Source organism: Ischnura elegans, chromosome 8 (assembly GCF_921293095.1).
Source record: "Ischnura elegans chromosome 8, ioIscEleg1.1, whole genome shotgun sequence".
Taxonomy (NCBI): domain Eukaryota; kingdom Metazoa; phylum Arthropoda; class Insecta; order Odonata; family Coenagrionidae; genus Ischnura; species Ischnura elegans.
In genome coordinates, this window is record NC_060253.1 from 54271622 (window position 1) to 54298473 (window position 26852).

Below are 26852 nucleotides of genomic sequence, written 5' to 3' on the forward strand. Positions count from 1 at the left end.
AGCGCGAGAAGTTCGTATTTGTAGCGGTGGGGCGCTGGCCAGAACGTCCCAATCCATCCCCATGCAGTTATATGGAGAGTGGTAGTGGTGGGGGCCGCTGGTGCTATGACGCGTCTAACGTTGTGTCTTATGGAAGTCTTGGGACGTCGTCCGAAAATGCGCAGAGCGACGAGTGAGTTGACATCGCTGCGCAGGCCGGCGGGCGTATAATCTGGCGTCTACTTGGTGCTGCCACAGAAAAGGGACGTACGGAATCAGAATGGTCACTGTACTGGGTGTAGTTATACGATTTTAATTTTTAATTACTGGTAGGTATTGCTACAGTAAATAAATTATCCCATTATGCTTGCGTTTTTTGGTGTTTGAATTCCGGAACACATAAAATCCAACCAGTTAAAGGCCGTATTGACGAAGGAAAACTATTCTCGAGTATTTGACACAGTTCTGTTATGATTACGAATTTCAAGAACCTTGGGTAAACTAATATTATAATATTTAGGCCTAAACAATGTATTCATATCTTCCCGATGATTAGAAATACGGTACCTATTTTTCAGATAAATTTATCAAAAGACCTGCAGTATTAGGAAAAATCAGTTAACATTCCCCACTGATTTATAATTTAAGAAATAGTTGCGTGCGTGAAAGGGTGAAGGATTAAATATGATTTAAATCGTTAAGCGCAACTTTAAATAGTCATTCAATTAATGTCATGAAGTGACGCGTACAATGCACCTTTTGTGTGTAGGTTCATCATTTTTCTAGCCGTCTTTGTTGTATTAGTTCATGTTCACCTAATTCCTCAGTGGCAGAGCGGTAGCTATCTGACGGAAAATGCCCACTTGGGTCTGATTTAAGTGGCCTCGAAGAGTTCATATCAGTGCGGAAATCCTTACAGCTCCCATCTGTGGCTCAGTCGAGTCGTCTTCTTTTACGATCTAGAACTTATTTTCTATTATATCATGGCAATGATTTCGAAGACATGGTTATTCCAAATGCGACCCGTTGGCGTCTCGTGTGTTTACCACATATGAATCTTAGACTCAAGGAGATGGTCCGTGACGTCCTTTGTTTGCGTGAATGCCTTTGCTGACCTTAAATTCGTCCCTCAGCTGAATCAGCATTAGTGGACCACGACTTCTATCTCCCTTGAGTCGTCCTTATAGTAACGGCAAGACTCTCGGAAAGAACGGAGTGAAATGAGTTCAGACATCATTTTCGAGGAGTTAATTGTGCGTAATTGCCGATTAAGAAGTTTCTTAGTGCTGTGTGTACATTCAAGAAGACAATTTTGAATTAATCAACAGTGCTCGTTTTTTTAAGGGAAATATAGGGAAAAATTGTCCCAATTCTGTGTCCAGGCACCTTGTTCTTTTTGGTCGTATTTTTCGTCGGCCTATTTTGTGTCGTCCCTTGTTTATTTATAGACTAGTGCCCTTGCCATGTGTTCAATCAGAAAGAAATTGTTGTCCAGCGCTGATTTCAACGAACGTGTAATTGATCACTTTGCTGGACAAAATGGAAGAAGGATGGACTTTTGCAATACAACTAAAGGCCTGTGAGTATTTCATATTTTGTTAAAAATGTGTGAGAAATGTTTAATTGTTGATTTTAAATCATACTGTATTCAAGAAGTATCGCGAACACCGCCATCAAAGTTTACATCTGCAAAGCAAAGCGCGGGCATTCTAGTAGTGTTTGTTGCCTAGTGGAAGTCAGTGACACTCTCCTCCCTCCTCAGGTGTTACAAGTGTCATTGCTACTTAAATCATTGCAAATGTTGTATAGATTTGACAAATAACGCATTATTTTTGCAAAACGAACAACAGAAGTGTATTGCGGGCATATCCGCACGAAGAATGTAGACGCTAAAACCTAAAGTTACGTATTTTCGTTTGTATTTGCAAAATATCGCAGCAAATATATTTTTATTCTTCAAGATCATTGATCAGCATAATTGAGAGTCCGGACTAAGCCGATCCGTATGACCGAGAGTCTACTGCATTTAGTATTTATTAATCAAGCTTTATTAGGAAAACTAGGTATTTTTGTTGAAAAAAAAACGGAACGTATGGCATCAGAGAATTTAATTCCTATATTGCCGTAAAAACTTAATAAAATACACGAAATATTAAAAAATTATGACCCCCCGGTGGAGTGCGCCCCCCCTAGCATTTGACTCACGAGCCGCCACTGGCCAGGTGCGTCCAAGGACTTTAAATATTCAGATAGATAGTTGGTGACTTCGTCTTCGTTTATTGCAAAGTTAAAAGATTTGAATTCATGCAGAGTACACGGACATTACTGATAATCAACAATTGCTTGGAGATTTGTTTACACATACGGTAGTTATGTGTTTGTTGACAACTCAATTCGAGCTGAGCTTACCTCTAATTCAATTATTTTAATACTATTTTAATATTACTTTAATATTTTTAACATGTTTGAACATTTAATTTTTTTTAATATTGTTAAAAGATCAGTCAATACATTAGTAAAAACGAAAAAAAATCTTATTTTTTTGACCGTCTTAACAATCAACTACTAAAAACAAATCACTAAGATAAAGTTTAATTTTTTTGTGAACTTTTCCTATTTTTAGATGTCCTATATGTTATCCGGGGCTGAGACGAATCCAAAGAGCCTAATGTCACTAAAATCGGTGCAGCCGTTCTCGAGTTATAAGTGTTCTAACTAACACGATTTTCGACTTTCTTTTATATATATAGAAGATTATAATAACTATATACTAGTTAGTTATTAGTATATAGTTATTATAACTATGTAAATAGTTATAATAACTATATACAATGTATTTACATGCCTTGCAAAAACTAGCAGCAGATATTTTATTTACATGGAAAAACATAGGTATAAGAGATTTTATGATGTGCCAACTCTTTGAACAATTATTTCGCCTAGGATTTAATTGCTCGATGAGTGAATTCATTGTTTCATGCTCCATTCTCAGAAGAAAAACATTAGGCTAGTAGGCTTAAGTAGCGTGAGATACCTACTTTGCACAAAAGAACTCATCCTCTTGCCAATGGCAACATAGCATTTTTCAGTGTACTCTTTTGTCATGTTGTCTCACGCCCACCACTTCCCTCCCCTTGCTCCATCCCTCTCGGAGTCTTAAGCAAACATCCCTCACCTATTGTCACCAGTATTTTTATTTTTTATTCTGAGAATATGGAAGGAGAATAAGGCATGAGGCATAGATTTGGGACCATCTCATTATTCAAATACTACGATTTTTACTGATTACCAGATAATAATACAAGATATATAGGACAAACTACAGATGACAGTACACAGACTGCACCAGTTGAATAAAAAATACAACCTGAGAATTTCAAAAACTAAAACAAAGACTATGGCATTTTTAGGAAGCAACCCTATGCGAACAAATATTGGATGTTATGTTGATTGGATATATTTTTATGGAGGAATAAGTCCTGGAGCAAGTGTCGCAATTCCAATACTTAAGATGCGATATAATATAAGACGAGGACAAAAATACAAAAAATAAAGTTAATACTTTCCAGACAATATGTGGCACAATTAGAAGAACTCTATAAAAAAACGAGAACAGTAACACAAATATTTTTTTTATAAAGTGATGGCAGTTCATACTCTACTCTTCGGATCTGAATATTAGGTATGAAAAAAGAATGAATTAAGGCGGGTAGAAACGTCGGAAATGAAATTTTTAAGATCAGTGAAAGGCTGCAAAAGATTGGATAAATTAAGAAATACTCAAATAAGAGATAAACTGGGTGTCCAGGCAGCTACTGATAAAGTAAAAGAATTCAAAAACAGATTGAAAGAACATATACTTAGAATGCCAAATAAAAGAATTCCAAAACAAGCAATGAAATATCAACTACTTGGCAATAGTGGTGTTGGAAGACCAAGAAAAAGATGATAAGATGGAGCCGGAACAGACTTAGTAGCCTAATCCTGGAGGGGAGAAGAAGAAGATTTTTATTAGTGGTATTGAATTACGAACTCGATGTACCAGTACACGTCTCTACGGATGATACCAGTCATGCTAATATCAAATCTTCTTTTGTATCCGAAAAAATTAACAATTAGTCATAATAATAATAATATAATAATTTTAAGTCTTCATAATATAATCGTACATGAAATAAAAATAAACAAAGGTTTGGAATTTGACACCCTTTTAGAATTTCGCTTTGGGGTAGCCGAATAACTCATTAGCAAATTTTAATTTAAAATTTGTGATTTAAAGTTCTTAACGTTTTTACCTTCATCTTGAAAGTTGGGGCCATACATTTTCCTTGCCTGTGAGGCATGATGTGGTGGAATCTCTCAATGCTAGTAAAATTAGGCATTGCAAAAACTCCACTGGTTTTTTTTTAAACACTATGCGTTTCTTAGTTACACTTGATAGTGTTCTTTGTAACAAGGAAACGCTTTGTGCTATAATAAAACCTAGTGGAATTATTAATATGTCTAATTTTACTAGTGGCTATATATTTTTGTTTACAATTCAAATATGGGTGCGGGGTTACTATGATATCTATAATCCAGTACTCAAGCTTCATATCTTATTGGGTCTTGTGATTGTTTATTTCAAAATAACAATCGGGAGTCGTCAGATAAGAATCAAGATCATGTTAGGTAGGCATTTGTGCTTTTGCACCATATTGTCTCCCTGGAAAGCATATTTCTTGCATGAAGCTACAACTTGCCTTTTAAAATTCACCACCGGTGGGTACTTATTTTAAAAGGCTAGTTTTAAACTAACCCACCCATTAATATTTATTTCATGTGACAGCAAATTGCACATTTAGACCCCTGAGTGAGCGGATGATCTTTAAAATAGCTGGTTTAGTCTTACTGTAAATATCTCTAGCATTGTGATGGTAATTTTCTCAATAAGTTGTCTACAGTCCTTGATCACGTAAAATTCATCAACAACATATTATTATAATACACATGCCTAATGAGAAAGTAAAGTTACACTTAAATGTAATGAATGTTGTAGCTTCGGCAGTGGTTTCAATGACTGAGACTATAATTGGTAAAGATTCTTTATTCCTCGGCTTTCGAAACTCGTGAACCCAATAAAGATAATTGAGTGAAGTAATAATACCCCTTAACACCAGATCATGTTTTTGTTTGCCTCCTGAAGTCCTCACATTCTTTAATTCATCCGTGCAAAATCCCATTTCTCAAAGATTGAAAATCTACTTGAGCAACTGTTTCTTAACTCCCAGGAGTTAACATTCTCCTAAGTGGTCTTTTTTCACCTATGAAAGCATATACATTTTCAGCTTCCACCCTCAATTTGGCTTATTGTTAGAGTTCAACATCTTTTGACTTTTACCCTGGTGTAAGCTGAAATAAGTTCTGTTTTTGGGTTTCTCTTCTTTTAGAATGAGTCTCAGCGATCCAGCTACAACCATTTAATTTTTTCAATTATAACGCTTGAAAATAATGGGAGAAGAGGTTCATAAATAAGAAGCCAGGTTTAAGGTATAATATATATACGAATTGTGTATTTTCTTTTCTGGGTCTTTTCATTTTGAACATAAAATAGTGAACATCTGATTTATAATAACATATACATTCATTTAAAACACGATTGAAATCAAATTTCCATACCACTCATTTTCACCATACTCTCTTCACATTCACACAGATAAAGGTCTTTGCATCATCATTGACAAATCATTTAGCTCAGTACATATTTACATAAATCCCAAAGCACATCAACCATTCGTTGGTTCATTGACAGCACTTTGCAGAGTACAGTGGGACAACTGTGAAGAACAAACGATTGTCAACTTCATACATATTTGTACACTATTTAAAGATGCAAGACGACTAAAATCACAGACAAAATTATAAAAGAAAACCACGTCAACAGTTTGCGCGCATACCAAATTAATCGATTACGAGGATGTCTTAAAAAGAAGAACCATTAGACCAACAAGCGACTAAAAACCATAGAGAAAATAGGAACAGGTGATTTGATAATTGAGGGCCGGAACTCTCTTTGGCTGTAGATGTTTGCACCGACCTCAATATGAGATCTGTATAAGAGCTTCACAACCCTCTCTATCACTTCTCAGTAGTCTTGATCGTGATATGGACGTTCTACATGAATCAGAACTTGAGGTACGGAAGTAAAATTTGCGAACGCAGTCCAATGGTTCGCGAAATTCGCGAGTCAAGGTACTGCGCACTTGGTTACAATCCAAATCTGAACAAATCGTGGTCGCTTTCCAATGCGATTGACCATAGTAAAATTTACAAACTCATTGCCACTAGCTCCGGCAGCTATAATAAAAAATCTTTTAAGAAAAAGCAGGTACCTCATGTATCGTGATAACTCTTTGATACGCGACAAATCAGGGGGGAGGGAGGTAATCAATAGGCCAAAATAATATAACGGAGAACCAAAATAATACCACACATAAGAGTTAGACACCACATAATTTGAAATGCAAATTTTGAACGTAAAAATGAATGAAGAGGAAGATTGTATCAAACGTTTAGATTTACTCTTTCAATGGGGGACACAATGTGTCCTACGAGAATGACACCCCCAAACCCAACCTTCAATTATTCCACCAAAAGGAACGAAATGAGACTTTCTCCTCTAGAAATGGCCGTAATCAAATAGGAAATTGACATTTCTGCCACTTCCTAACTTTTTGTGACGACCCAACAATTTTATTTCGTTGAACGAGCGATTTGCTTTGAGGAATGCAGGATTTTTCCATGGTGCTGGTGGTTAGATTACCACCGCGGAGGTATTGCAAAAAAAATATGCACGAGGAGCGATAACTTCCTGTGCGGCTACCGGTAGTCATCACACGGTAACAAAGGAATCAGGAAGGAGGAGAAAGAGGTGGTCTTCTTCAACGACTTCTTTCGAGTGGGAGGAGTATTGGGGGTGGTGAAGGGAGTTTGTTGCCCCCGTCGTCGCGGGGCACCACTGCGGCGTTGGCGGTGGCACAGCTGTGCGGCTACTCCCCCTCTGTCGGAGGAGAGGGACCTCACAGCCGGACGGGTATGGAATCACGCTCCCGTGTCGCAAAAGTTGGTCATGCAGAGTCTCACAAGACTGGAGAGAGGAGAAGACCACCTGCGAATCCTGTTACGGGGAGGGTGGGGAGAGAGGGAGGGAAAAGTCGGCCTCCTTCGGTGTCGACTTGACCGCTTCGATATCGGCCGTACATTCAACCCCACGCGATTACTGATTCTTCCAACTTCCCCCAACTAATGTAAAAAAAGGTATAATGAAAACCACTTAGCATTCCATAAAGTTAGCCCGGATTGATGCTTTAAGTTGTGAATTTATAAATAAAACATAAGAATTTGGGCGCAAAATGAAGTACTTTCGGACGAAAGGTTGAACATGTCCTTAAGCAAATCGCTCGCTCGCTCATACGTAAAAAATATGAAAAACTCAAAGAGGAGAAAGAGTCTCTCTAGTTCCCGTAAAAAGCAAAAAAAACTTCGTTTAGGCTGATATAGAGCCGTTTACACATGATTTCATAACGGGTTCGTATGTTTGTTCTATTAAATCAAAACCATCTGGATACAATAGGGTTGACTTTTCAGCTCAACCCCGTTTTCAAAAGAACACACCAAAGAATGTGATATCAATACTTTTTTCAACAGCTTAAATCTAAAAACATGAAGTGCATATCCACACGGATACAATTCTAAGTGTGGTAATCTAGGAATTTCCTTCTTTTTTTTTAACTGGTTCCTTCTTTGCTCTTGTTAAATTGTTTCTTTCCCCCCTCAAACCCCCATTCTTTGAACGCGTGCCGCGTTCTCACAAAAATCATACTCATTTACATAACCGTGCACTAACAACTCACACGACAACATCAAATCTCGTAATATAATGATTGCTCTTCCGTGAGAAATGTATTTACATGTACTACATGGCGAAGGTGTGAGCGCAGCGCGCTGAAGTCGGTCCAGGACACATCCTGATGAACAGCAACAACGAAACGAGATTCACGCACACAAAACAAAACTTAGAGATGGAATTGGAGTTCTGTTTTTTTATGTGGATGGTCCGGTGGAAAAAAATTGTCCCACGAGTGTCGACGACCATCGATGGTATTGGCACTGTTAAGGGATTTTCTTTTTCAATTCAATCCCTTTAAGCCGCAACCTCTCAGTCATTTGTCATCGTTTGGACAACAGCGCTGTTGTCCAAAGCGTTCCAGAAAGTATCTTTCCCCACACAAGCCACGTCCAGTGCTTCCGGGGCAGTTTTTCTTTCCCGGTCCGGCACGTGGTGGCCGGATCGCACAACTTCGTGGTCTCTCGTGCGGTGGTCCGCTTCAAAGTCACGCGGAAGGTGGTGGCGGAGCACGAACGGCAGAAGCCCGCCCGCACCTGAAGACGCCCGCCATCATTGTCCCGGGACGGGTAGTCTCATCGAGTTTCAAACCTCCCCCTCACTTAAAATGCAGGGGTAACGGTGCTGGATCACTTCAACAAGACACTGGCCTGCTGTCGGAGGCGACTTTGTCTAGGTGCACGGGCTGCAATGAGACAAAAAGAGAAAAGATATGGTCAGACAAATACGACTTTTTAAAAATTGAAAGAATAACAATTGAGCTATTTTAAAGAGATAACATAATAAAATTATTGTACTAATTTTAATTACTTCTGCGATTGAGTTGTATTATCAAAATCAACAAACTCACAATTAAAGCTTTCCCAATCAGAACATATGTTCATAACAAATGAATGATTTTTGCAACGCGCACATACGAAGCAAGTTTGATTATGCGTGAGATTTTTGAGCAATGAGGGATTGAGATATGCGAAGATACAGCAGGGATGAATTTGAAAATAAATTATATTGAATTAGTGAATAAATGATAGCACAAAGATGCAAAAATTACGTGTAAAATTAAATTAAGTGTGCGAGTAATGATCTTTCAGGGCGATAATGATCTCTCTCTGCCACCTTAGTCCTCTGTTCTCATAGGTTACCAGTAAAGTGAATCAAAATCCTACACCATACTCCTGATCTTAACGCAGCTAGAGATGAAAAAAAAAACTCCATGCCGCCGAGCTCAATTGCCCCTCTTTAACGCCTCGCTTGGATGTGCAAGTCCATCTCTCACACTGGAAAGAGTTTAGAGAGCTGAGGGTAAGTATGTGGTGGGGGTAGAGGCATGGGGTGGGAAATGCGCTCGCCTTTGAGAAAGAAAGATGGTAGGGAAGGGGAGTAAACGGATCAAAACTAACCCAGGATTGAAGAGGAAGGAGGTAGCTAATGTTGTAAGGATGCTGTTGCCCCGACTCGCAAGCTCTTTCTTTCGACTTGGCCACCGAGCTGCACGTGTTCCTTCCCGCTGGTGGAAGTCGTCTCCTGCTGTATGGAGCTTCCAGCGCGGAGGAAGGGAGGAGGAGAAGACTTAGGAGAGGGAGGGGGTAGAGCGATGCACAGATGTCTTTTGGAGCTGCTTGAGAAGGGGGGCAGAATGGGGAGGGTCAGTTTTGAAAGCTACCTCCTTCAAGCAAGCCGGGGACGGGTGTGTCGTGTGTTCTATTAGTCCAAGTGGGGACTGTTTTTTTTATATTCTAAAAAAAGAAGCAAGAGAAAAATAGAATACCTAGAAAGCACGGATGGTTCCTCTCCATGCGGGGGAGGGACACTGGTGTTTGTGGTATAATAAAAAAATCGTCCACCCGCGCACTTAAAAAAAACTCTACCAAGAAGAATGGGAAAAAATCTCCCACAAATGTTTCCAGTGTCATTGTTGGACATGTATATATGAATCGCGCTTTGTGTGAGCGAGGCTGCTTCAGTCGCGCAGCTGGTCAAATACGTTTGGTGGTAGCAGCGAATGGGTTAGCTATTTATGCGCGCGAGGGGGAATTGATCGGCCTTTCAAATTGACCGGAAATGCTATTCGCACCGCCTATTACGAAGGAAAGCCTCACATGAATCCTTGGACTCAATATAATAGCGCAGACACAGCCGTAATGAATGGCCATCGGCCAGATCTTGAACTCCCCTTTTTTACTAATCCAATGCTCATTGAGAAAATTAAAAGTTCCTCTGAATTCATCACGACTCGAAATTGAAAGAATTTCATAATTAAAAGGCACTTTCAACCTATGCTAGCGCACGAAAGAAGTGATAGCCAAATTACTAGAGGCTCATCTAACGTAAAAGTAAAATTAATGTTCAGATAAGCCGAAAATATGCCTTGGATAGCTATGCTAACAAACGATTATGATGACTTTCTAACAAAACCTGAGAGGGTTGACATTATTTTTTAAATCTTCCGACCAGTACGAGATTTAGGGACACAAATCTTGATGAAACGTATCCCAACATACAGGGAAACCTCAAGATAACCCGATATGCCGCCTTCCTTCGTTATTTCAAATTTTTTCCTCTCCTCTCACGCCCGACGAGACACATGGTACGGGTCAAGGATACCGTCCTATGCCAAGACGACAAAAGCGAGCTGTCTCACGGCAGGTAGGTATAACACGCGCACTTGGAAGGCCCAAGAAGGGGGGAAGGAGGGGTTGGAGAGTTGGGGGCAGAGAGCCGTGAGGTTGGAATTGAGTACCCAGGTGTGTGCCCCACAGCCGTGACCGCAGTTATGCGAAGAGACGGGGGAAATTTTCCCTGGGCCTCCCTGACTAGCTGAGCTGAGAGATGAGGGCAAAAAAGCACTATATAATTTACTCGTTTCAAGACAAAACTCGACCAGTAATAGATACGAGCAAAACATTAGAAAGGTATTATACTTTCGTGCTGGCTTTTAAAATTTGACTGGAAACCGAGTTGTTGCGAAATAGTCTAATGCATGACATCATCTGAAAACTGTATTCTTTACAAAACATAAAAGCCTTGTGGAAGCAGGATCGCGCTATTGAACACACCAATAAAAAAATTTATTGTGGAATAGACAGAAATTTAGAGCCAAGCATAATCGAGGTAACATACCGGTTAGAAATCACCTAAAGCTTGTGGGATTCAATCGATTTCGATAGAGGCTTAACAATCGTCGAGAAATTTTTATTTTAAAGTTTGATCTAAATCTGGTTAAACTTGTAGAAATTAATTAAGTTATTTGGCCACTCAGATCCCATTTATGATAAGAGATAAGTGCAGATAAGCCGAGTTCGACATAAGAGTAACATAAGTCGTTGAGGGAAATTTAAGCTTAAGGAAGGCGTGCGCAGTTTTTGGTTTGCCCTCGCGAGCCGCCGAGAGAAAGGACTCTTACGAATGACGCAGCTGTGCGGTTCGCATGCTTTCGCGTCCTATGCAGAGCCGAAAGGGGAAAAAAAGGCTTTGGGTTTCCACTGGCACTTTCTCCGATGGGACGTAGAAACCTCACAGCTCAACTCAACTGCATCCGTCATTTTAATGTCGAAATACCCTCTCTCGTGCGGCTCATACGTGTACCGAGTCTTGAGGCGATTCATTTGAGTCAACTAATTTCAAAAGTAAGTATACTTCAGACGTTCGTACCGGTTGAGTTTGACTGAAAACATGGCTAAATGACTTCATGAACAGGAAGTCGATTTATTCTCACGAAACTTGTGTGTTTTTTAGCACCACGATTACATTTAAGTTGCGCTATAGAATGAAATTCTTCAGCGATTTGAAGTACTGGTAAATATTATAATTAGCAAAATAAACAAGTGAATAATTAAAGCCGTAATTCAAAGTTCACGGAAATTTTTTACTTCATTTTTTGAGTCATTCAAAAACAGCCAAAACGGCCTTTAAATTGAATAGACAACTTAAAGTTGAAGTTTTAACAAATATAAACTATAAAAAGGATATAAAAAAAGGGATTCAGAGGATGGCTTATCGAAGCTGCCTCTCGAATGATCTGATGGGCATTGAAAGATCCAGGGAAGGATGAGTAGTCGAAATGGTATTGAAAGAGGTATGGAGTCTTGTCCGTCATTTAGTTTATGAACCCGCGTAATCTGGTTCCACTACGCCCTTGCGGATTTCATTTTAAAAATAGCAAAAAATAAATCTGTATACAAAGCGCTTATACACCTTGGATTAAGTGTGAAAACGAACGCGTCACGACCGACGAACCTTTAAATAAGCTGGGCGAGTCGAGGCCAGGCACTGGGGAGACCCTCCCCGTAGCGCGTCGGTCGAGTCACCATTCCCACCAACGGCAGCACAAACAACCTCATTTCCGAAACAGCCGCCATTCATTATTCATTGGGTTTGTTTAAAAGGCTCCGTCGACGACCTCCCCATGAACCTCCTCGGAGTTCGCACGTCACCAACTCAGCCTCATTCATTCCTGATTTACATCTCTCTCACACAAACGCTCTGAGACGAGCAACGGAAGGAGATTACAATACGAGTGATTGCCAAACTCTGGCTTCCCTGAGAAACCTAATTCCACACGCATGACAAAAGAAATGCGCCAACAAGGTGACAATCACATTGAGGGATAGTTTTCGTACTAGTTCAGAGAGATAGAATGAAATAGCTATGATTGAGGATGCAAATTTTCTTTTCTATCCTGATGCAATGAATGGTTGAGACTGATACTTTGTGGAATTTCATGGTAGGATATAAAGTGAACATACTTAGTACTTTTCCTCATGAACATTTAGTTAAAACAATACTCCAACATGCTTTACTATACTGCAACATCAAGGACTAACATAGAAGTTAATCATGCCGGAATAAATAGTAATGTAAGACGGATTGGGTGCAGTGCAGTGAAACATGTTGACTCATTTTTAAAATATATATTCATGTGGAAAAGTGCAAAGCACCTATACTTCATATCCCATCATCCCAGAAATAAACACCCCTATTCGGGCACAGTGGTCTAAGGAGGCTATTCATAATGAAAAAAAAGAAACTTTTTTGTGAAGTATGTCGAATATTCTTTCACTAACATAGGACGAAATAATTCGCGTTCCGCAGCCAGGAAGAACGTAGGGAAGTCGCAGAATATCAAGTCTTACTACTTAGACGCAGGCCTCTTAGTCGGGAGAAATCGGACGCAGGAGCGGCGACCATCTATATGCAATCGCGAAGTGATTTCTAAAACGAGATGAAGCGAGAGAAAAAAAAGACGGTGCAGAGGGGTGAAGGGGGAGGAGAGGCTGGAGGGTGGGGCGAGGAAGCGGGGGTGGGAACAGGGGGAGGGAGGGGGGGACCTCCTTCGAGAAGCGGTGAACACGGCCCGTGGGATGCCAGGTGCGCAAGGCGAATGGGGAAAAACTTTCATTCCGAAATAGCCGTTCGATTTTTGTCCCGTCGCTTTTGTCCGATGTGATTTGAGACGCCGAATGGAGAGAGAGTGAGGAAAAAAATGTCGCGACATTTAATCAAACAATGTGATCGTTCTTTCAGAATTACCAGACTGTTTCAGTGATTGAAAGGTTTGCGTGAATGTAAAATATAACTTAAAGAAAGATATCCATTGATTGAGATTTGAGTAGAGATTGCCATTTTTTAAGTTAATAATTCTTGCAGTAATTTTCGAAGCAAGAAATAATATCAAAGTAAAAAATTGCCGAAACTAGATGATTTATTCCCGCTACATCTGGCCCGATTACGAAATGTAATTCCTAAAAGATCGTCTCTTAAGTATATACAAGCATGCATGCAACGCAATATAAGTTTCTCATCTATTTATCCCAGTGCAAATAAATTCTGGAGTCAACACGAGTTTTGATGAACATTCGTGTCTTTAAATCGTTTACATAAAAACGCGAGCCTCATGACCGTCCTCAACCAAACCATGGGCTAAACTACGGCCATAAAATGAATGGCATCACCCTACGATGATGTCAATCCAAAGTTAACTACGCAGCTTGTGACCAGCTGGAACATAAGCGTCCGTACTGGGGATACTTACGCTGGCGGTCACCCCAGCTGCGGAAATGAAGAGCTGAAATAACTTGATAGCGAAATCAGGAGACATATTCTAGATGCACCAAAATACGGTTATGCCGTGTAGAAGGCATATGAAGACGAATCTCACGTAATAAAATAAGGGTGCTAGGCATTCTGCACGATAGACTCCCTGAGCTATAATGCTACGAAGACTTGTCGAGAGGGAATAAGTAATTTTATTGGAAGGTGTACGCATATAGGCTTTTTCAGCATGCTGAAAATATGCCGAGGCGATCACCGCTTAACGAATTCTTTCTACCAACGTCGAAGAAGTGAATATAAAAATAGCAGGACGGAGATTGCGTCTCGCTATGCCCTCACCACCGGCCTTCTCTTCAAACTGGCACAGTCGTACTCAGTTGAGCGGAATATGGAGTGCGAAATTGATGTTTTCCTCCCGGACGGGAGCAGCGAAGCAATCGTTCCACGGTCAACTGCACGCTCTTTCTGAGTCTCCGCAAGGCGATACCGATCTCACCCACTTTATATCGAGGAGGCCGTAGTCTTGAGAAGGCATTTTAACTTCCCACGGAGAAGAGGAGAAAAAAAAGGTCGTTGTTAAAAGAAAGAAAAAAATATATAGTGGTCGGCGGCAAAACACGTGCACCGGTCACCTAAATTACTCGAGGATTTTATTTCAAGTGCGCAACTGGACGTTATGAGTGTGGATGCGCCCATAAAATATTTATATATACATGCATAAATACGCGTTCTAAAGTCTTGCTGAGGAGGACCATCTGGATGGTGGCTAACGACTTGCACCACATTGCGCGAAAATCTCCTCCGAGAATCATTAAAAAGGGTAGGAAAGTGGGCGTCTTCTTCTACTTGATGGCGTGACTGCGGTGGAACTGATTGATGGCTGTAAACGTAAGATGGCTTTGAGCTCTCGCCACGTATTTTGTGACTTTGCGTGCACGAGTTTTCCCTAAGACCTTCTGGATACTGAAGACTTTTTTAAGTACACTTCTAACCGCTTGCGCGGGAAGACATGCACTTTTATAGTAGCAAGATGACGTACCTTACCTGCGTTGACTTAAATAGGACGATTTATCGTCCCCAAAATGAACGGAGTTTCGGGAAGGGGGGTGGCAAAGGGGAGCCTCGTCCCCTAAATTAATTGATAATTTGTCCGATAAAGTACGAAACCTGTACATTAATGTACAATGAAAACAAAAACATCACAAGTTAAAACAAATTTCAGTATCACATAGCACTTAAAATACTGTTTTCAGGGGCTAATTTAAAAAAAAATCCAAGAACACTTAGGAGCTATGGAATACCCCTGAGTACTGGGAGATGCTACATAGCCCCTAAACCCACGGCAGAATTTCAGGAGCTCCGACATAAAACTCTAAACTTCGCCTATGCTTCCCAACTGGAGGCATAAGAGATTTTGAAGAGGAAAGGGTGTTACAACACGATGTGAAACGCTTTATTCGTTAACGTGCCATTTAAAACATGAAAAGAGAAATGAGAAAAGAGAGGTGAAGCTCGCAAAAACCATGTAACTGACTCACTATTCCTCTTTTGCCTTGGAAACGATGGGACGACTTGTGCTAAACACCTGCTGCGGGTGAATATATATTGCGAAGGCTTGCGGGGGCGAATAAGGTAGCATAAACGGTATTTACGGTTCCAGATGGCCCACCTTCTGCCCACACGTAAATTCTCAACCTCTTTACTCCGCAGACGGAACACTTCCGCGCTAGCCGTATCCTATCTGGTAAGATAGGCCAGAAGCCAAGCAGGAAAAAAGTTGAGTTTCGAAAGAAAAAATTGCCGTCGTTAAATCTGGCGCCAGGTAAAAAGGGTTGAGTTTAAAAAGATTCGACGCAAAGGCCTCAGGTGCAAAGAATTACGTACTCCGCCACGAAATAGAAAACCTATTTTATTTTAACAGCATGAGTCTCTCTCCTAGCTAATTACGTTGCACGAAGCGACTGCGTCCCATCAACTCTCGCTAGCACAGTCACTAATCTAAATCAGAAGCTCTAAACAATTATTCCGAGCGATAAGGTTGGGTTTCACTACTATGAGTTGTAAAAGCGCTTACAAAACCATCGGTTGAATCCAAGGACTGACCGAAATGCTTTCTTATGAGAAGATGAGAAGTCTCTATGAAGAAAAATACTGGAAGGACGAAGCAGTAGGTGAAATCACTTAAAAGCTAGACTTGTGGTTCGAAATTAGAAATAATCTTGGGATGACCTCGACGAACTAGCGACAGGTCTTGTTCTTGCGACGAGAAAGATGAAAGACAAGGGAGGGAGGTGGAGTAGAACCGAGGTTCAGAGAGAATTAAAAAAAAACAAGAACACTACACGCATGTATTTTTAACGCTGGCGGCCTTGTATTAGAGGGGAGGGGATAGAGGACGCAGCTGAACCATTGTTGTTGTCTAACTCCGCCGCTGGCTTGAATGTTATGGGCTAATAAAGTCCACCACGTGGAAACTGTTACGGTGGTCGAAGGAACCTGGAACTATTCCACAGCGGAGGAGAGACTGAGAAATGACTTCGCACACGTGCTCATAACCGTCAACCTATTTCATCTCGGTCGAGCAAAGCAGGGCGAGTGGCGAGCTTAAAGAACCTCTTAAAAGCACTGTTGGGGCATAGGGTAAAAGGATTGGGCCGGAAATAATCTACTAGTGAGAGGAAGGGTGAAGAGATCGTCGGGTAAGGTCTAACGGAAGCACGGAGAGAGCACGAATTCTTTGAACTTTCGCGATGAAATGGATTTTTTAAAGTCAAGAGTGAAATAATGGTCGCAGACGAAATAAATATTTCAGATAAAAATGCAAAATTGAGTTCAACTTCAACGTATTCAGTTTCCATTGACGGTAAAATGGTAACAAAAAACTTTATCGTAATTCTTGAACACCTGGCAAAAAGCAATTCACTGCGTTAAAAGTTATGAGCGTTGGCAACCATTTATAGGAGCAAATATTAACTTTTACGAGTTGAAATATATTGGTGAACCATTTTACAGTGATGTAATTTTCAGCTGTTAAGGCATTATATAATTGAAAATAGCCACAACATTTAGAGAGCGCTTGCTGTCGAGATTCATATCACAGCTAGGGAATTCGGGAGTGAACAATCGGACGTAGTTGTACGAAAGTCCGGTAGATGGCGGGACTGACCCTCTCCGTCTCACCGTTCAGAGGAACGGCAGCTCGCGCGCGGAACTTCCGTTGGCGAAATGATGAGAAACTATTTATCGATCGAAGAAATTTAAAGTCCGAGCAACGCTCTTGGAAATAAACATTCGATTAATTATTAGCTCAACATAACTTATTATTATGTTACCACCTGAAGGAGTGTAAAACAACGATAAGTTCAGGAAAAAGTAACTGTCGAAGATGTTGATAGTCCAAGTTCGACCAGCAAAGTTCAAACAAACTTGGACGTTCAAAATATTACGTTGCAGAAGGAAATACATCTAGAAATGTGTGATTTACTAACATAATACTTGATTCTCAACCTAGAAGTGGGCTTGGGCTGAAAGGTAATACGTTAAGCGACTAAGTTTTTCTATTATCTCAAAATAAATAATCGAATACTTGGACCCGTATGATAACCTCAAAGAATCAGTAGGAGCAAATGTGGCTTTCGCGCAGGATGAAATGCGACCGGAAAATAGTAATGGATGATATATCGTGTTTTAACGATAGTAAAGGTGTACACAAGTGAAACTTACCGTCGTGTGCTCCTGGACGGCGCACGTCGTGACGTTGGGGATGGTGTTTGGCGCGATGACGCCGAGGGGCTGCCTGGGCGAGGAGGCGGAGGGTCCCTGGCCGTTGGAGGCTGGGGAAGACGCCGAGCTCCCGTTGACCGACGGGGAGTTGACGGCACCGTTGGCGGCAGCTGCGGCCGCAACTGCCGCCGTCGCTGACGCTGCCACGGCGGCTATCCTCGCGGCTGCCGGGTGAGCCTCCAAGGTGTGTTGCAGGTGACAGATGTAGTCGATGACGTGTTGGATCACCTCGAGTTTGGAGAGCCTCTTGTTCTTGGGCATGAAGGGCACCAGCTCCTTCAGCTTAGAGAGGTACATCTGGATCTCCTCGTTCTCGATGTCCCGTCTAGGGTGGTGGTGTTGGCTGTGGTGGTGCCGAGACTTGTGCACCCGACCATCTCGGATGCCACCGATGGTGGCGGTGGCCGAAGAACCGACCGCCGTCAGAGCCTCTGGGGCCTCGCATACCGTACCTGCGCTGACCATGGCGGGAGTAGCTTTCATCGTACGAACAAGAAAACTTTTGAAGAGGATATTTTCCTTCGGTATCGCCTTCGTTCAAGCTCTAGGGACCAGACCCAGAGATCTCAAGAGAAGCAGAGTCCAAAAGTGTGCCCAGAAAACTGAATGCACGGCTTCGCTCCAGAAAAGGAAGCAGTAGATGAACGGGGATGGCTCGTTAGTGCGGATCTGCCTCCAGGCCTTGCTGTACTCTACTTCGTTGACAACAGTTTCCATGCACTGAACGTAAACAACCGTGGTGGAACTCACGAGAATAATCCAGGAAGCGAGCACACCGAATAAAACACACAGTTCACAATCCTTTCAAAAAAGAGACTTTAGAAAGTCAAGTGATGACAACTCGGGTAGCACACAAGGTCAGGGAAGCCAAGAAAGCTTACACACCGAGTGAGATTTCTCTGTGGAATGACGTGAGAGCGGAGCGGTACCAATATTTATAGACTCGTCGCACCCTCCCCTACTTGCCTCCCCTCCAGAACTTCCCCTACTCTCTTCCCCTTCCCCTCCCGCGCATCGCTGAATCGCTCGAGGGAAAACACCCGGACGCTCTTCAGTGCCCCTCTCTCTCTCCCAAAAAGTCCTCATCCCCTCGTTCTCTCCCCCCCCCCCGCCCTCCGGTTCCCCCCCACCCGTCCAGCCGGCGATAGAGCGTCCGGCGGCGGCGCTGTTTCCCACACTCCCTCGCATGTGTTCCCCCTTCCCCAAAAGTGACTCCTCCCCAGGAGGGGGGCGTGGCCAGGTTTCTCCCACCACTATCCATGCCCACCTCCTCGGCCAATGGGAGCGGGGTCCAGTAGGTGCACACCGGCGCCTGTATGTCGGAGAACTCGTCGCGATGGAACGTAGGTAGGGTGGGTAGCGGAACTGTCGAGAGAAGGGACGCTTGTACATTTGCAAGGAGGAAGATTAGGTGAGCAGCATCGACGGTTTTGATCACGAGTATCACCAGGGGCGATTCTCATTTCGGCCGCTAATTTAGCTGCCGCTCTCTGCGCAATTTATTTATTTATTTGCAATGAACCCAAAAAAAAGTACACGAGACCCTTTACATTAAACAAATGGTTAAATAATAAAGTGTAACAAGAAACAACAACAAAAAGCATGATTAAATACACTCGGATTCCACGTAATACTTCACTTCTATGAACGCCTCATCCGCTCATTTGTTATTTTGGGAAGGGTGGAAAAAGAAAAGAGGGATTTAGAGAGGAATTGGCTGTCGTAAATGATGACATTGATGTTGTTATATCAACAGAAGGAGCTTTGATGGAATTGTAGGTATGAGGTAGCCGGTAGGTAAGGGATCTCTGGGTTACAGATAAACGGTGGAGAGGTAGGTGGAAAAGAAATGAGTTCCGTGTTTTACGCGAAGGGACACGGAAGGAGAACATTGAAAGAATGCCGTTTGACCTGAAGTGGCCATCCATGATTCGGTGGAAAAACCTGAGGTCACTAAGTATTTATTTATTTATTTATTTATTGTATTGTTCAAAAACAGCCTTTAAATTGAATCTGCAGCTTTAACAAACATAAACTGTAAAAAAAACTGTAAAAAGGATGTTAAAGAAAAAAGATTCAGAAGATGGCTTTTCGAAGCTGCCGCTTGAATGATCTGATGGGTATTGAATGATCCAGGGAAGGGTGAGTTGTCGAAATGGTATTGAAAGAGGTAGGGAGTCTGTAAAAAAAGGGATCTCTGAGAGAGAGAAAGACGGAATTAAGGTTGGTTTAGTGGGTGGTTATTACGGAAGAAGCGGGTGGGAATGTGGAGCGAAAAGATAGGCAGCATTTCTGAGGATCGGAACTTGCCTTTTAAGGCATTGTAAAATTAAGTGGGTTCACTGAATCGCCGCTCGCTAACCTGGGATACGACGATAATTCACGCTGAAACTATGATTCAAGCTGGTAACCGAAATTAAAATTTGAGATAAATGCATTATTGATTATATAATTATTCAAGTGCGAATTATTGAAATATTGCAAAAGTTGAGAATAAATGGATCAGTATGTCCTCATTGCCGAGGAGCTGGCGTTTTTTAAAACCTATGAAAATGCAATGCAACTCACGAATCAAGCTTATTCGGGACGCAAGGAATAATCTATTCCCCTTGATTTTGGTACATTATCTTTAATTGAATCCCTGATTGAAATAAATGGAATTGTGCCGAGAATTCCAATAATTTTGGCTCTACATTTCTATACAAATGATAACTTGTTCAATATAAGCTAACTCCTTAGTACCTATTGATTAGATTTTTTTCTTACTTACTATCGGAGAAGCCATGGAGACATGTGCTAACTGCTAACCAAAGCCGCGAAAAACTGCCACCACCGATACATCTCTATCACAATTGCAAAAATGTAAAGATATATGATAATAAATATAATGAAAAATGAGAATAATATAGCTAATTGCGATGAAAAAAGATAATTAAATTATTAAAAAGGGAAAAAAGGACAAAACACTTTTACATTTGCAAAAAATATTCATTCTGTTATCAATGTTAATTAGCCAATGCTGTAAATTTAACACATACCTTTCTGCAATCTCAAAGAACATTAACCACACAACACAAACAAATACGCTCAAAAATTATTGGAATGTGAACTGACTGGTTGTGGTGACCATACGGTACAGCAAAAAGCGCCCTCAGCGTGACAAGTAACGAAATTCCAATCGAAGGTGCTGAACATCTGACTGATCGTTGCAATATTTCGCTAATCCGGTTTCAAATCTTCATCAATGTGATTTATGCCTCAAGCAGGTACACATAGATTTCATAATTTGATGCATATTCTATCATCATCTAATACCACAAGTCAATAATCCTAGGATTTGTTTGACGCAGCTCTCCACTCAATTCTCCTACCAGGTAATCTTTTCACACTGACGTATATCTTCTTTTTCACACCCTTCTTTATCTTTTTTTTATGCCTACTCTATATTTTCAGTTATTTTTTCATAAGTCGACAAATGAGCGATAGAATGCGCATCGCTGTGGGTGTGTACGCTCTCCTATCCGCAAGCTTTTTAATAATGACGTATTTCTATCTAGTACGTACCTAAATATATCTAATATATATCTTGCAGCTTTTTTTCTTCTATGAATCTATCATTTCTAAAAACGTTAAAAGTTGTGCACTTATTTTTTCATGTGCCTGTCGCACACGGAAATAAATGAAATTATTATTACAGATTTGATTTTTTGATACCCATTCTGAATTTTTATTTATTTTTAAATAATTAGACAAATGAGCGTTTCGAATGCGTACCGCTGTGTGTGCGTTTTTCCAAATTTCCGCCCACCTTTCGCCTTCCCCTCCATCCCCCTCCATCGCCTCACCTTCTTCCGTCACATCTTTCCCCACTCCTCCATCCTCTCCTCCCCGCTGCCCATACCTCTCGCATTTTTTCCCATCATTTTCGTGGGCATGTGTGCTCTCACCGTGTGAACGTAAACAGATGTTCCTTCTTCTTCTTCTCTCCCCGGCGCAGCCGCGCAGCCAACCCATGCAGCTCTCGGTGGGAGGGGAAGGTTGAAGAGGGGTGGCTTCCTCCCCCTTTCTCCCTCGCTGGAACCAAAACTCCTCTCGGCCACCTTACCTATCTTCCTTCCAGCACCTCATCCTCCTCACCTTTTACCCCACCACAAGCCTCATCACTTCTTCTCTTTTTAGCAATACCTACCTTGCCATCATTGGCGCAGGTATACCTTGCCCACAGGCGACGTTCCACCTTATCATTTTTTTCCCTACCAACCTATTACAATAGGGTAGTTCCCTTCATCGAAGAAAGCGAAAGGCATTGATTACGATTCGTTACTCACAATTAGTGTATTCATAATACACAAATTATTTGGTTTTAGAAACCCCAGTTTAGACAAATGATAATTGTCAATTTTTCCTCATTCGAAAAAGGCTAGATTGGCGCCCATGCGATGCCACTCCACGTGACGCTACAGGGAACCAGATGCCATACGAGTAGTCAGTAGTTTTACAACATCTGACATTACCAATGTATGCTTGAGGCGCAGTCAGAGCTTAGGGAAACGTCTCTTTATAATCACCTATTAAAATTGCCCAAGGTCGGTAAGTTTTCTTCGTTTGATAGGGTATTAAGAATCCTTATTTAAGCCAAGCGCTACCTGTTATCAGGGTACACTGCTACCTGCTAGCAGCCTGCATCGTATCCGCGCTCATAACCTCGCACCAAGGTGGCCTCACGCGGCGGCAGCCGGAACCAGAAAGACGTCACACGTGATTTTCCCGGTATTCCGACTTAGCCGTTTTTTTTCGCGCGCTTGAGAATTTCTCACTTTTCATTTAATCGTGAAAAATATAATTCGTCATTTAAAAATCTAAAAGCATGAAATTCGTACTCCAGGAGTAATAATCTTTCGATTTAGGTAATAAAAAATAAGAAACCACCCAATTGTATTACACAGGAAAAACAGACAAAAATGACGGATAATAAACTTATTTTATAGATCGATTTTTAAAATTTAATTACCTGAAATAAAAAAGTACATACACTGTGCGATGCTTGTCTTACATTCTTTCATAATAATTTCGTCTACATGTAGAATTTGAGTCAAACCAACCTTCTATGCGACGAATGTAATAGGTCTATTACCCTTTTACCTTCTACGTCCACTTGATATAACTTTTAAAGTCTTTTTACTTTAAAATCCCTTCGGCTCCTTAGTATTCCCTGTGCTTAATTTTTTCTCAAAAATGTAGCCGGTGTTTTGCGTGTAAAATCAAGTTTATCCAACTTTAAGCGTTTGGTATTCCCGTAGTTCTCGTTCGAGTAACTTGCAATTTTGATATGAGAAAGCCTGATCTAGTATCCCGAAGACCAATTTTTTATAGGTACAACCAAGATATAGCTTCCCGAAGACCAATTTTTTAAGAATACTTTTTCTAAGTAAAAAATCTAACGTATAATTAAATTTTCTTTCTTATGTTTTTTGTTCCGTTGAAATTGATTGCTTTCTTTAGACGATAGAGGTATAAAATGCGTAGAAAAATTTTTCTGCTGGGAAAAATCATATTATTATTCAATGTATTAACGTACCTGTATATATAATCAATTTATGTATATTCCGAAATAAAATTTCTTCCGAACCATCCCGACCCCTCCCGAAATATAAACACACAATTATTAACCATCATAAAAGAAAACAAAATATTTTAAAAATCATTAAAATGATTACAAAAGATATACAAAAGATTTCTTTGACAAGTGATTCCGATTATGAAAAGTGTTAAAATTAGTTAATAACCCTCAGCTTAGTACCTGCTCCGTTTTTCAAAAATTTCCCCCCCTGGTTTTCGAGGATGCCAAGGATGGACCAACGTTACTCCAATTGATTATACAGGAAATCCTATGATACAGAAGATTTTTTAAAGTGTATGATCCAAATTAGAAATAAATTCTCATTCGTATCCTTTTTGTTGAATTGAAATTAATTACTTGGTTTACAGAGTAGAGATCCTCAAACTTGCGCGTCTTGCTTATTTGTACAGACAGTAACTCGTTCCCTTTCTTCTCCGTCGTCTTCGGATTAAATATTCCTTCCTCCCCTCTCCCAAACCCAGTCGCTCTTCCTTGCATATTTTTTTATGCACTCTCCGCTTCGCGCCCTCCATGATGACTAAGGTGATGCAAGGTGGGATTTTTTTCTCTCGAGGGAGCGTGTTTCCTCATCGTAAGGGAAGGAAACGTCACGTGAGAGTTTCCGACTCGCATCATTTGGTGGCCACCGGATGGCGTTCAGTTTTTCACCAGTCCGTGGATGCTGGGTATTAACCCTTTGTAAGTCACGAGAGGTTGCTATTAATTTAGCGTTGTAGAAGCTGAGGATTTTATAATAATAGTGATAATAATAATGATGATAATAGTAATAATAATAATAAAAAATTATTTTTACATAAAAAATAGTTTCCTGTCGACCTTTCGGTCGGGTGGCAACATAGATTGGTTTGGCCTAAGTTAATATATAATGTTACATAGAAAAAACATATTCATGGAGAAACACATAAACTGTAATGTAATATAAACTTTACCCTAAACATAGTAAACATAAACAAATGAGAAAGACCCTTACAATTCAACAATAGAAATCACCACTCCATCCCTAGTGTGTAGAGAAAATGACTACTGACCGAGGAGTCTTGGGTTCAAATCCTGGATAAAGCCTTTGGACGCCTCAAATCAAATATCCTTGAAGTACAGGGTGGCCCCGGGGATAGGAACTGGGTATCTTACATTGGATTTCAAATTTTCATACGCCTGTGACCTTATCCGGGGTGAGCTCTAACCTTATCAAACCAAACTAACCTTCGGGTTTGTAAGACTTACTGAATGAGTGCTAAATTTCTCTCTCATTTTTTCTGTTCTGTCGGTCCCTGCAATGTAGTGGAACGTCGAGCATAGGTTAGGGAGTTCCCTTCCAGTTCCCTTCTCCACTCCATTTCGTATCGGAAGTATTTTTAAAAGAATATCTCTGAATACTTCGCTGTGACACAGAGACGGGACACTTGAATCGTTTCAGTCGGATCAGCATAACAGTATCATCTCTCTTTCACTTTTTCTTCGGCGAACCTGTGCACAAAAATTTCACGAATCTAATGGCATAGGATATCATTACCGAAATAAAGATCCTCCAAATGCGATGTGGAGCGTGGAAATTAACCGATTCCCTACCCTAAATGTGTGAAATATACATGCCCGTTCCATAGCTACTTAGAGTTTGGTCATTTTTGAGTAAAACTCATCTAAATTTATCTAAAACAACCTTCATGTTGAAGATAACTTAGTCTCTTCCTCACAGTTTGGTCAGTGGCCAAGTGATCTATCTGCTAGGCTGCCAAGATGCAATCGTGACTTTTTTTTTCCTTTTTTAGTGGAAATATTTTGGTAGGTATTTCAACAATTGTTATTTTTAGTAAAAATTGCTTAGATTTGCAATCAATCGATTCCATGGCGACCAGTTTACAGAATATACATATCATTGACCAAATTAGAATAGCTTACATATTTTTTTAAATTTGAATAGTTCACATATTTTTAAAATTTTCCAATCCTTGGGAATCGTAAGGGCACTTGAAATAGAGAGACAACTTTTGAAAGTGATCAGGAACTGATAGAGCTAATGGCTGAAGCCGCATAGAAGTGGTTTCAGCCACAAGTTTCCCAAAATCTCTCTTGCCAGATGGCTACTACTTACGAAATGCAGGGAAGGAAGCGTAGTGTGAATTGAGGAGGAGAAAGAGAGGAGGGATTTTTCCTTGATAAAGAACATATTTAAGGACATGCTGCAGTCATGCAATGTGTATTTAACGTAGGTGGTGAGAATTTTTTTCTTCGAAAACCGTCAGTAGACGAATTATATGTGAAACTATTGCAAAGCCATATTCTTTTGCAACACTACCTTTTGAATTTTAACGGGTACAATTTCGCTGTAAACAAATAATGCAATATATTTATCTAATATTTAAACAGTGTAATAGCTATCATCGATATATTTACACCTACATAATACTCTGCGAGCCACCTCTAGGATGTTTGACAAGGGGTGACCAATCACCAACATGCAGCATGCAGGAGGACCGCCACATACACACCGCACGGTCATAGAATATTACGCATACTTGCAAAATATACATGCATATTCATGCCAAGACAAAACTTGCCTATGGTTAGTAATTCCTATAGCAAATCCATGCAAGGTAAGAACTAGGGAAGGATAAAAAACATACAATGGGTTGTCCTAGCGAGTGACGCCATGAATACTATTAATTACTACACCGTTGCTATCCTTAATAGTAAGAGGGAAGAATGACATTTTATATCTCTCTGTTTTGCAGTCTATTTATTTTATTTTGTTCTCATGATCACGTCTACCATAGTACGACGGTAAACGGAGGATAAGATTCACGTCGTCTGAGAAAATATTTTCTTCGAATTTACTATGCCATTTAGCCTATACTTCGATCTACGATCCTTTAAACATTCCCATCCTAACTCGCGTAACATACGCAATCAGACCTTGATATAGCATATTTTTATTATTATTAATAAATACTCGATACCTTAAATATAAAATGAGTTTATCTCAGGTATTTTATTTCCTCCAGGGTACGTTATTTACATAAAGTCTCTCTCGTTATGTATTCACCAGAAGCATCATTCAGGTATACCAAGGTTGATGGGACCGTTTTAGGAATGAAATTTAAAGACTTTTTTTAGAATCTGCTAAGCTATATTAATACGTGCGCCATGAATAGCGAGGCATTTGTCTGCATCATCCTGGGCCGCACCCAGTAAAAACAACCTCAAGCTTCCCACAGATGTTTTTGTACACGGGATCAGACGCGCGCGGTTGAAAGAACTATCCTAATATTTATCATATTGGGTAACAATGGTGGGCACCATGCCTGTTGGTATTTTTTTCAGCAAGAGATTTAAGGCTTACCAAGCTCGACTCGGAAGAGTTGGTAACCAAGGACTTTTGAGAGTTCAACTAACTTCGTTACTGAGCAAACTTTGAGTATACAAGGATGTGATTTTTTTCCCCAGAGAGCCTTGTGTTCCCAAGCGCGGGTTTTGTAGTTTCGCGGGCATGTCGAAACACGTTATAGGTATGGA

At 40.6% G+C, this 26852-nt stretch overlaps 2 protein-coding genes across 2 annotated transcripts in view; both read right to left on the reverse strand.

The window, feature by feature from the left end:
- Nucleotides 1-5502: 5502 nt before the first annotated feature.
- LOC124164560 (protein extra-macrochaetae) lies at nucleotides 5503-18621 on the reverse strand. The gene is made up of 2 exons (XM_046541932.1): nucleotides 17639-18621; nucleotides 5503-8549 (listed from the first exon to the last, which is right to left on the reverse strand). Exons 1-2 carry the CDS (start codon nucleotides 18179-18181, stop codon nucleotides 8499-8501), a joined length of 594 nt encoding a protein of 197 aa, XP_046397888.1. The 5' UTR covers nucleotides 18182-18621; the 3' UTR covers nucleotides 5503-8498.
- A 128-nt stretch (nucleotides 18622-18749) lies between these two features.
- LOC124164414 overlaps nucleotides 18750-26852 on the reverse strand; it is a 39339-nt gene continuing 31236 nt past the window's right edge. The window contains exon 2 of the mRNA XM_046541738.1: nucleotides 18750-19063. Coding sequence (XP_046397694.1) covers nucleotides 18750-19063 — 314 coding nt within the window. The remainder of the gene's footprint in view (nucleotides 19064-26852) is intronic.

Bases quoted from the DNA above. Each gene is read 5' to 3' on its own strand.
- LOC124164560 (XM_046541932.1), bottom strand. From the start codon at position 18,181: ATGAAAGCTACTCCCGCCATGGTCAGCGCAGGTACGGTATGCGAGGCC. The intron at 8,550-17,638 runs GTAAGTTTCACT...GTCTCATTGCAG, and splicing joins CCGTCCAGGAGCACACGACG to CCCGTGCACCTAGACAAAGT.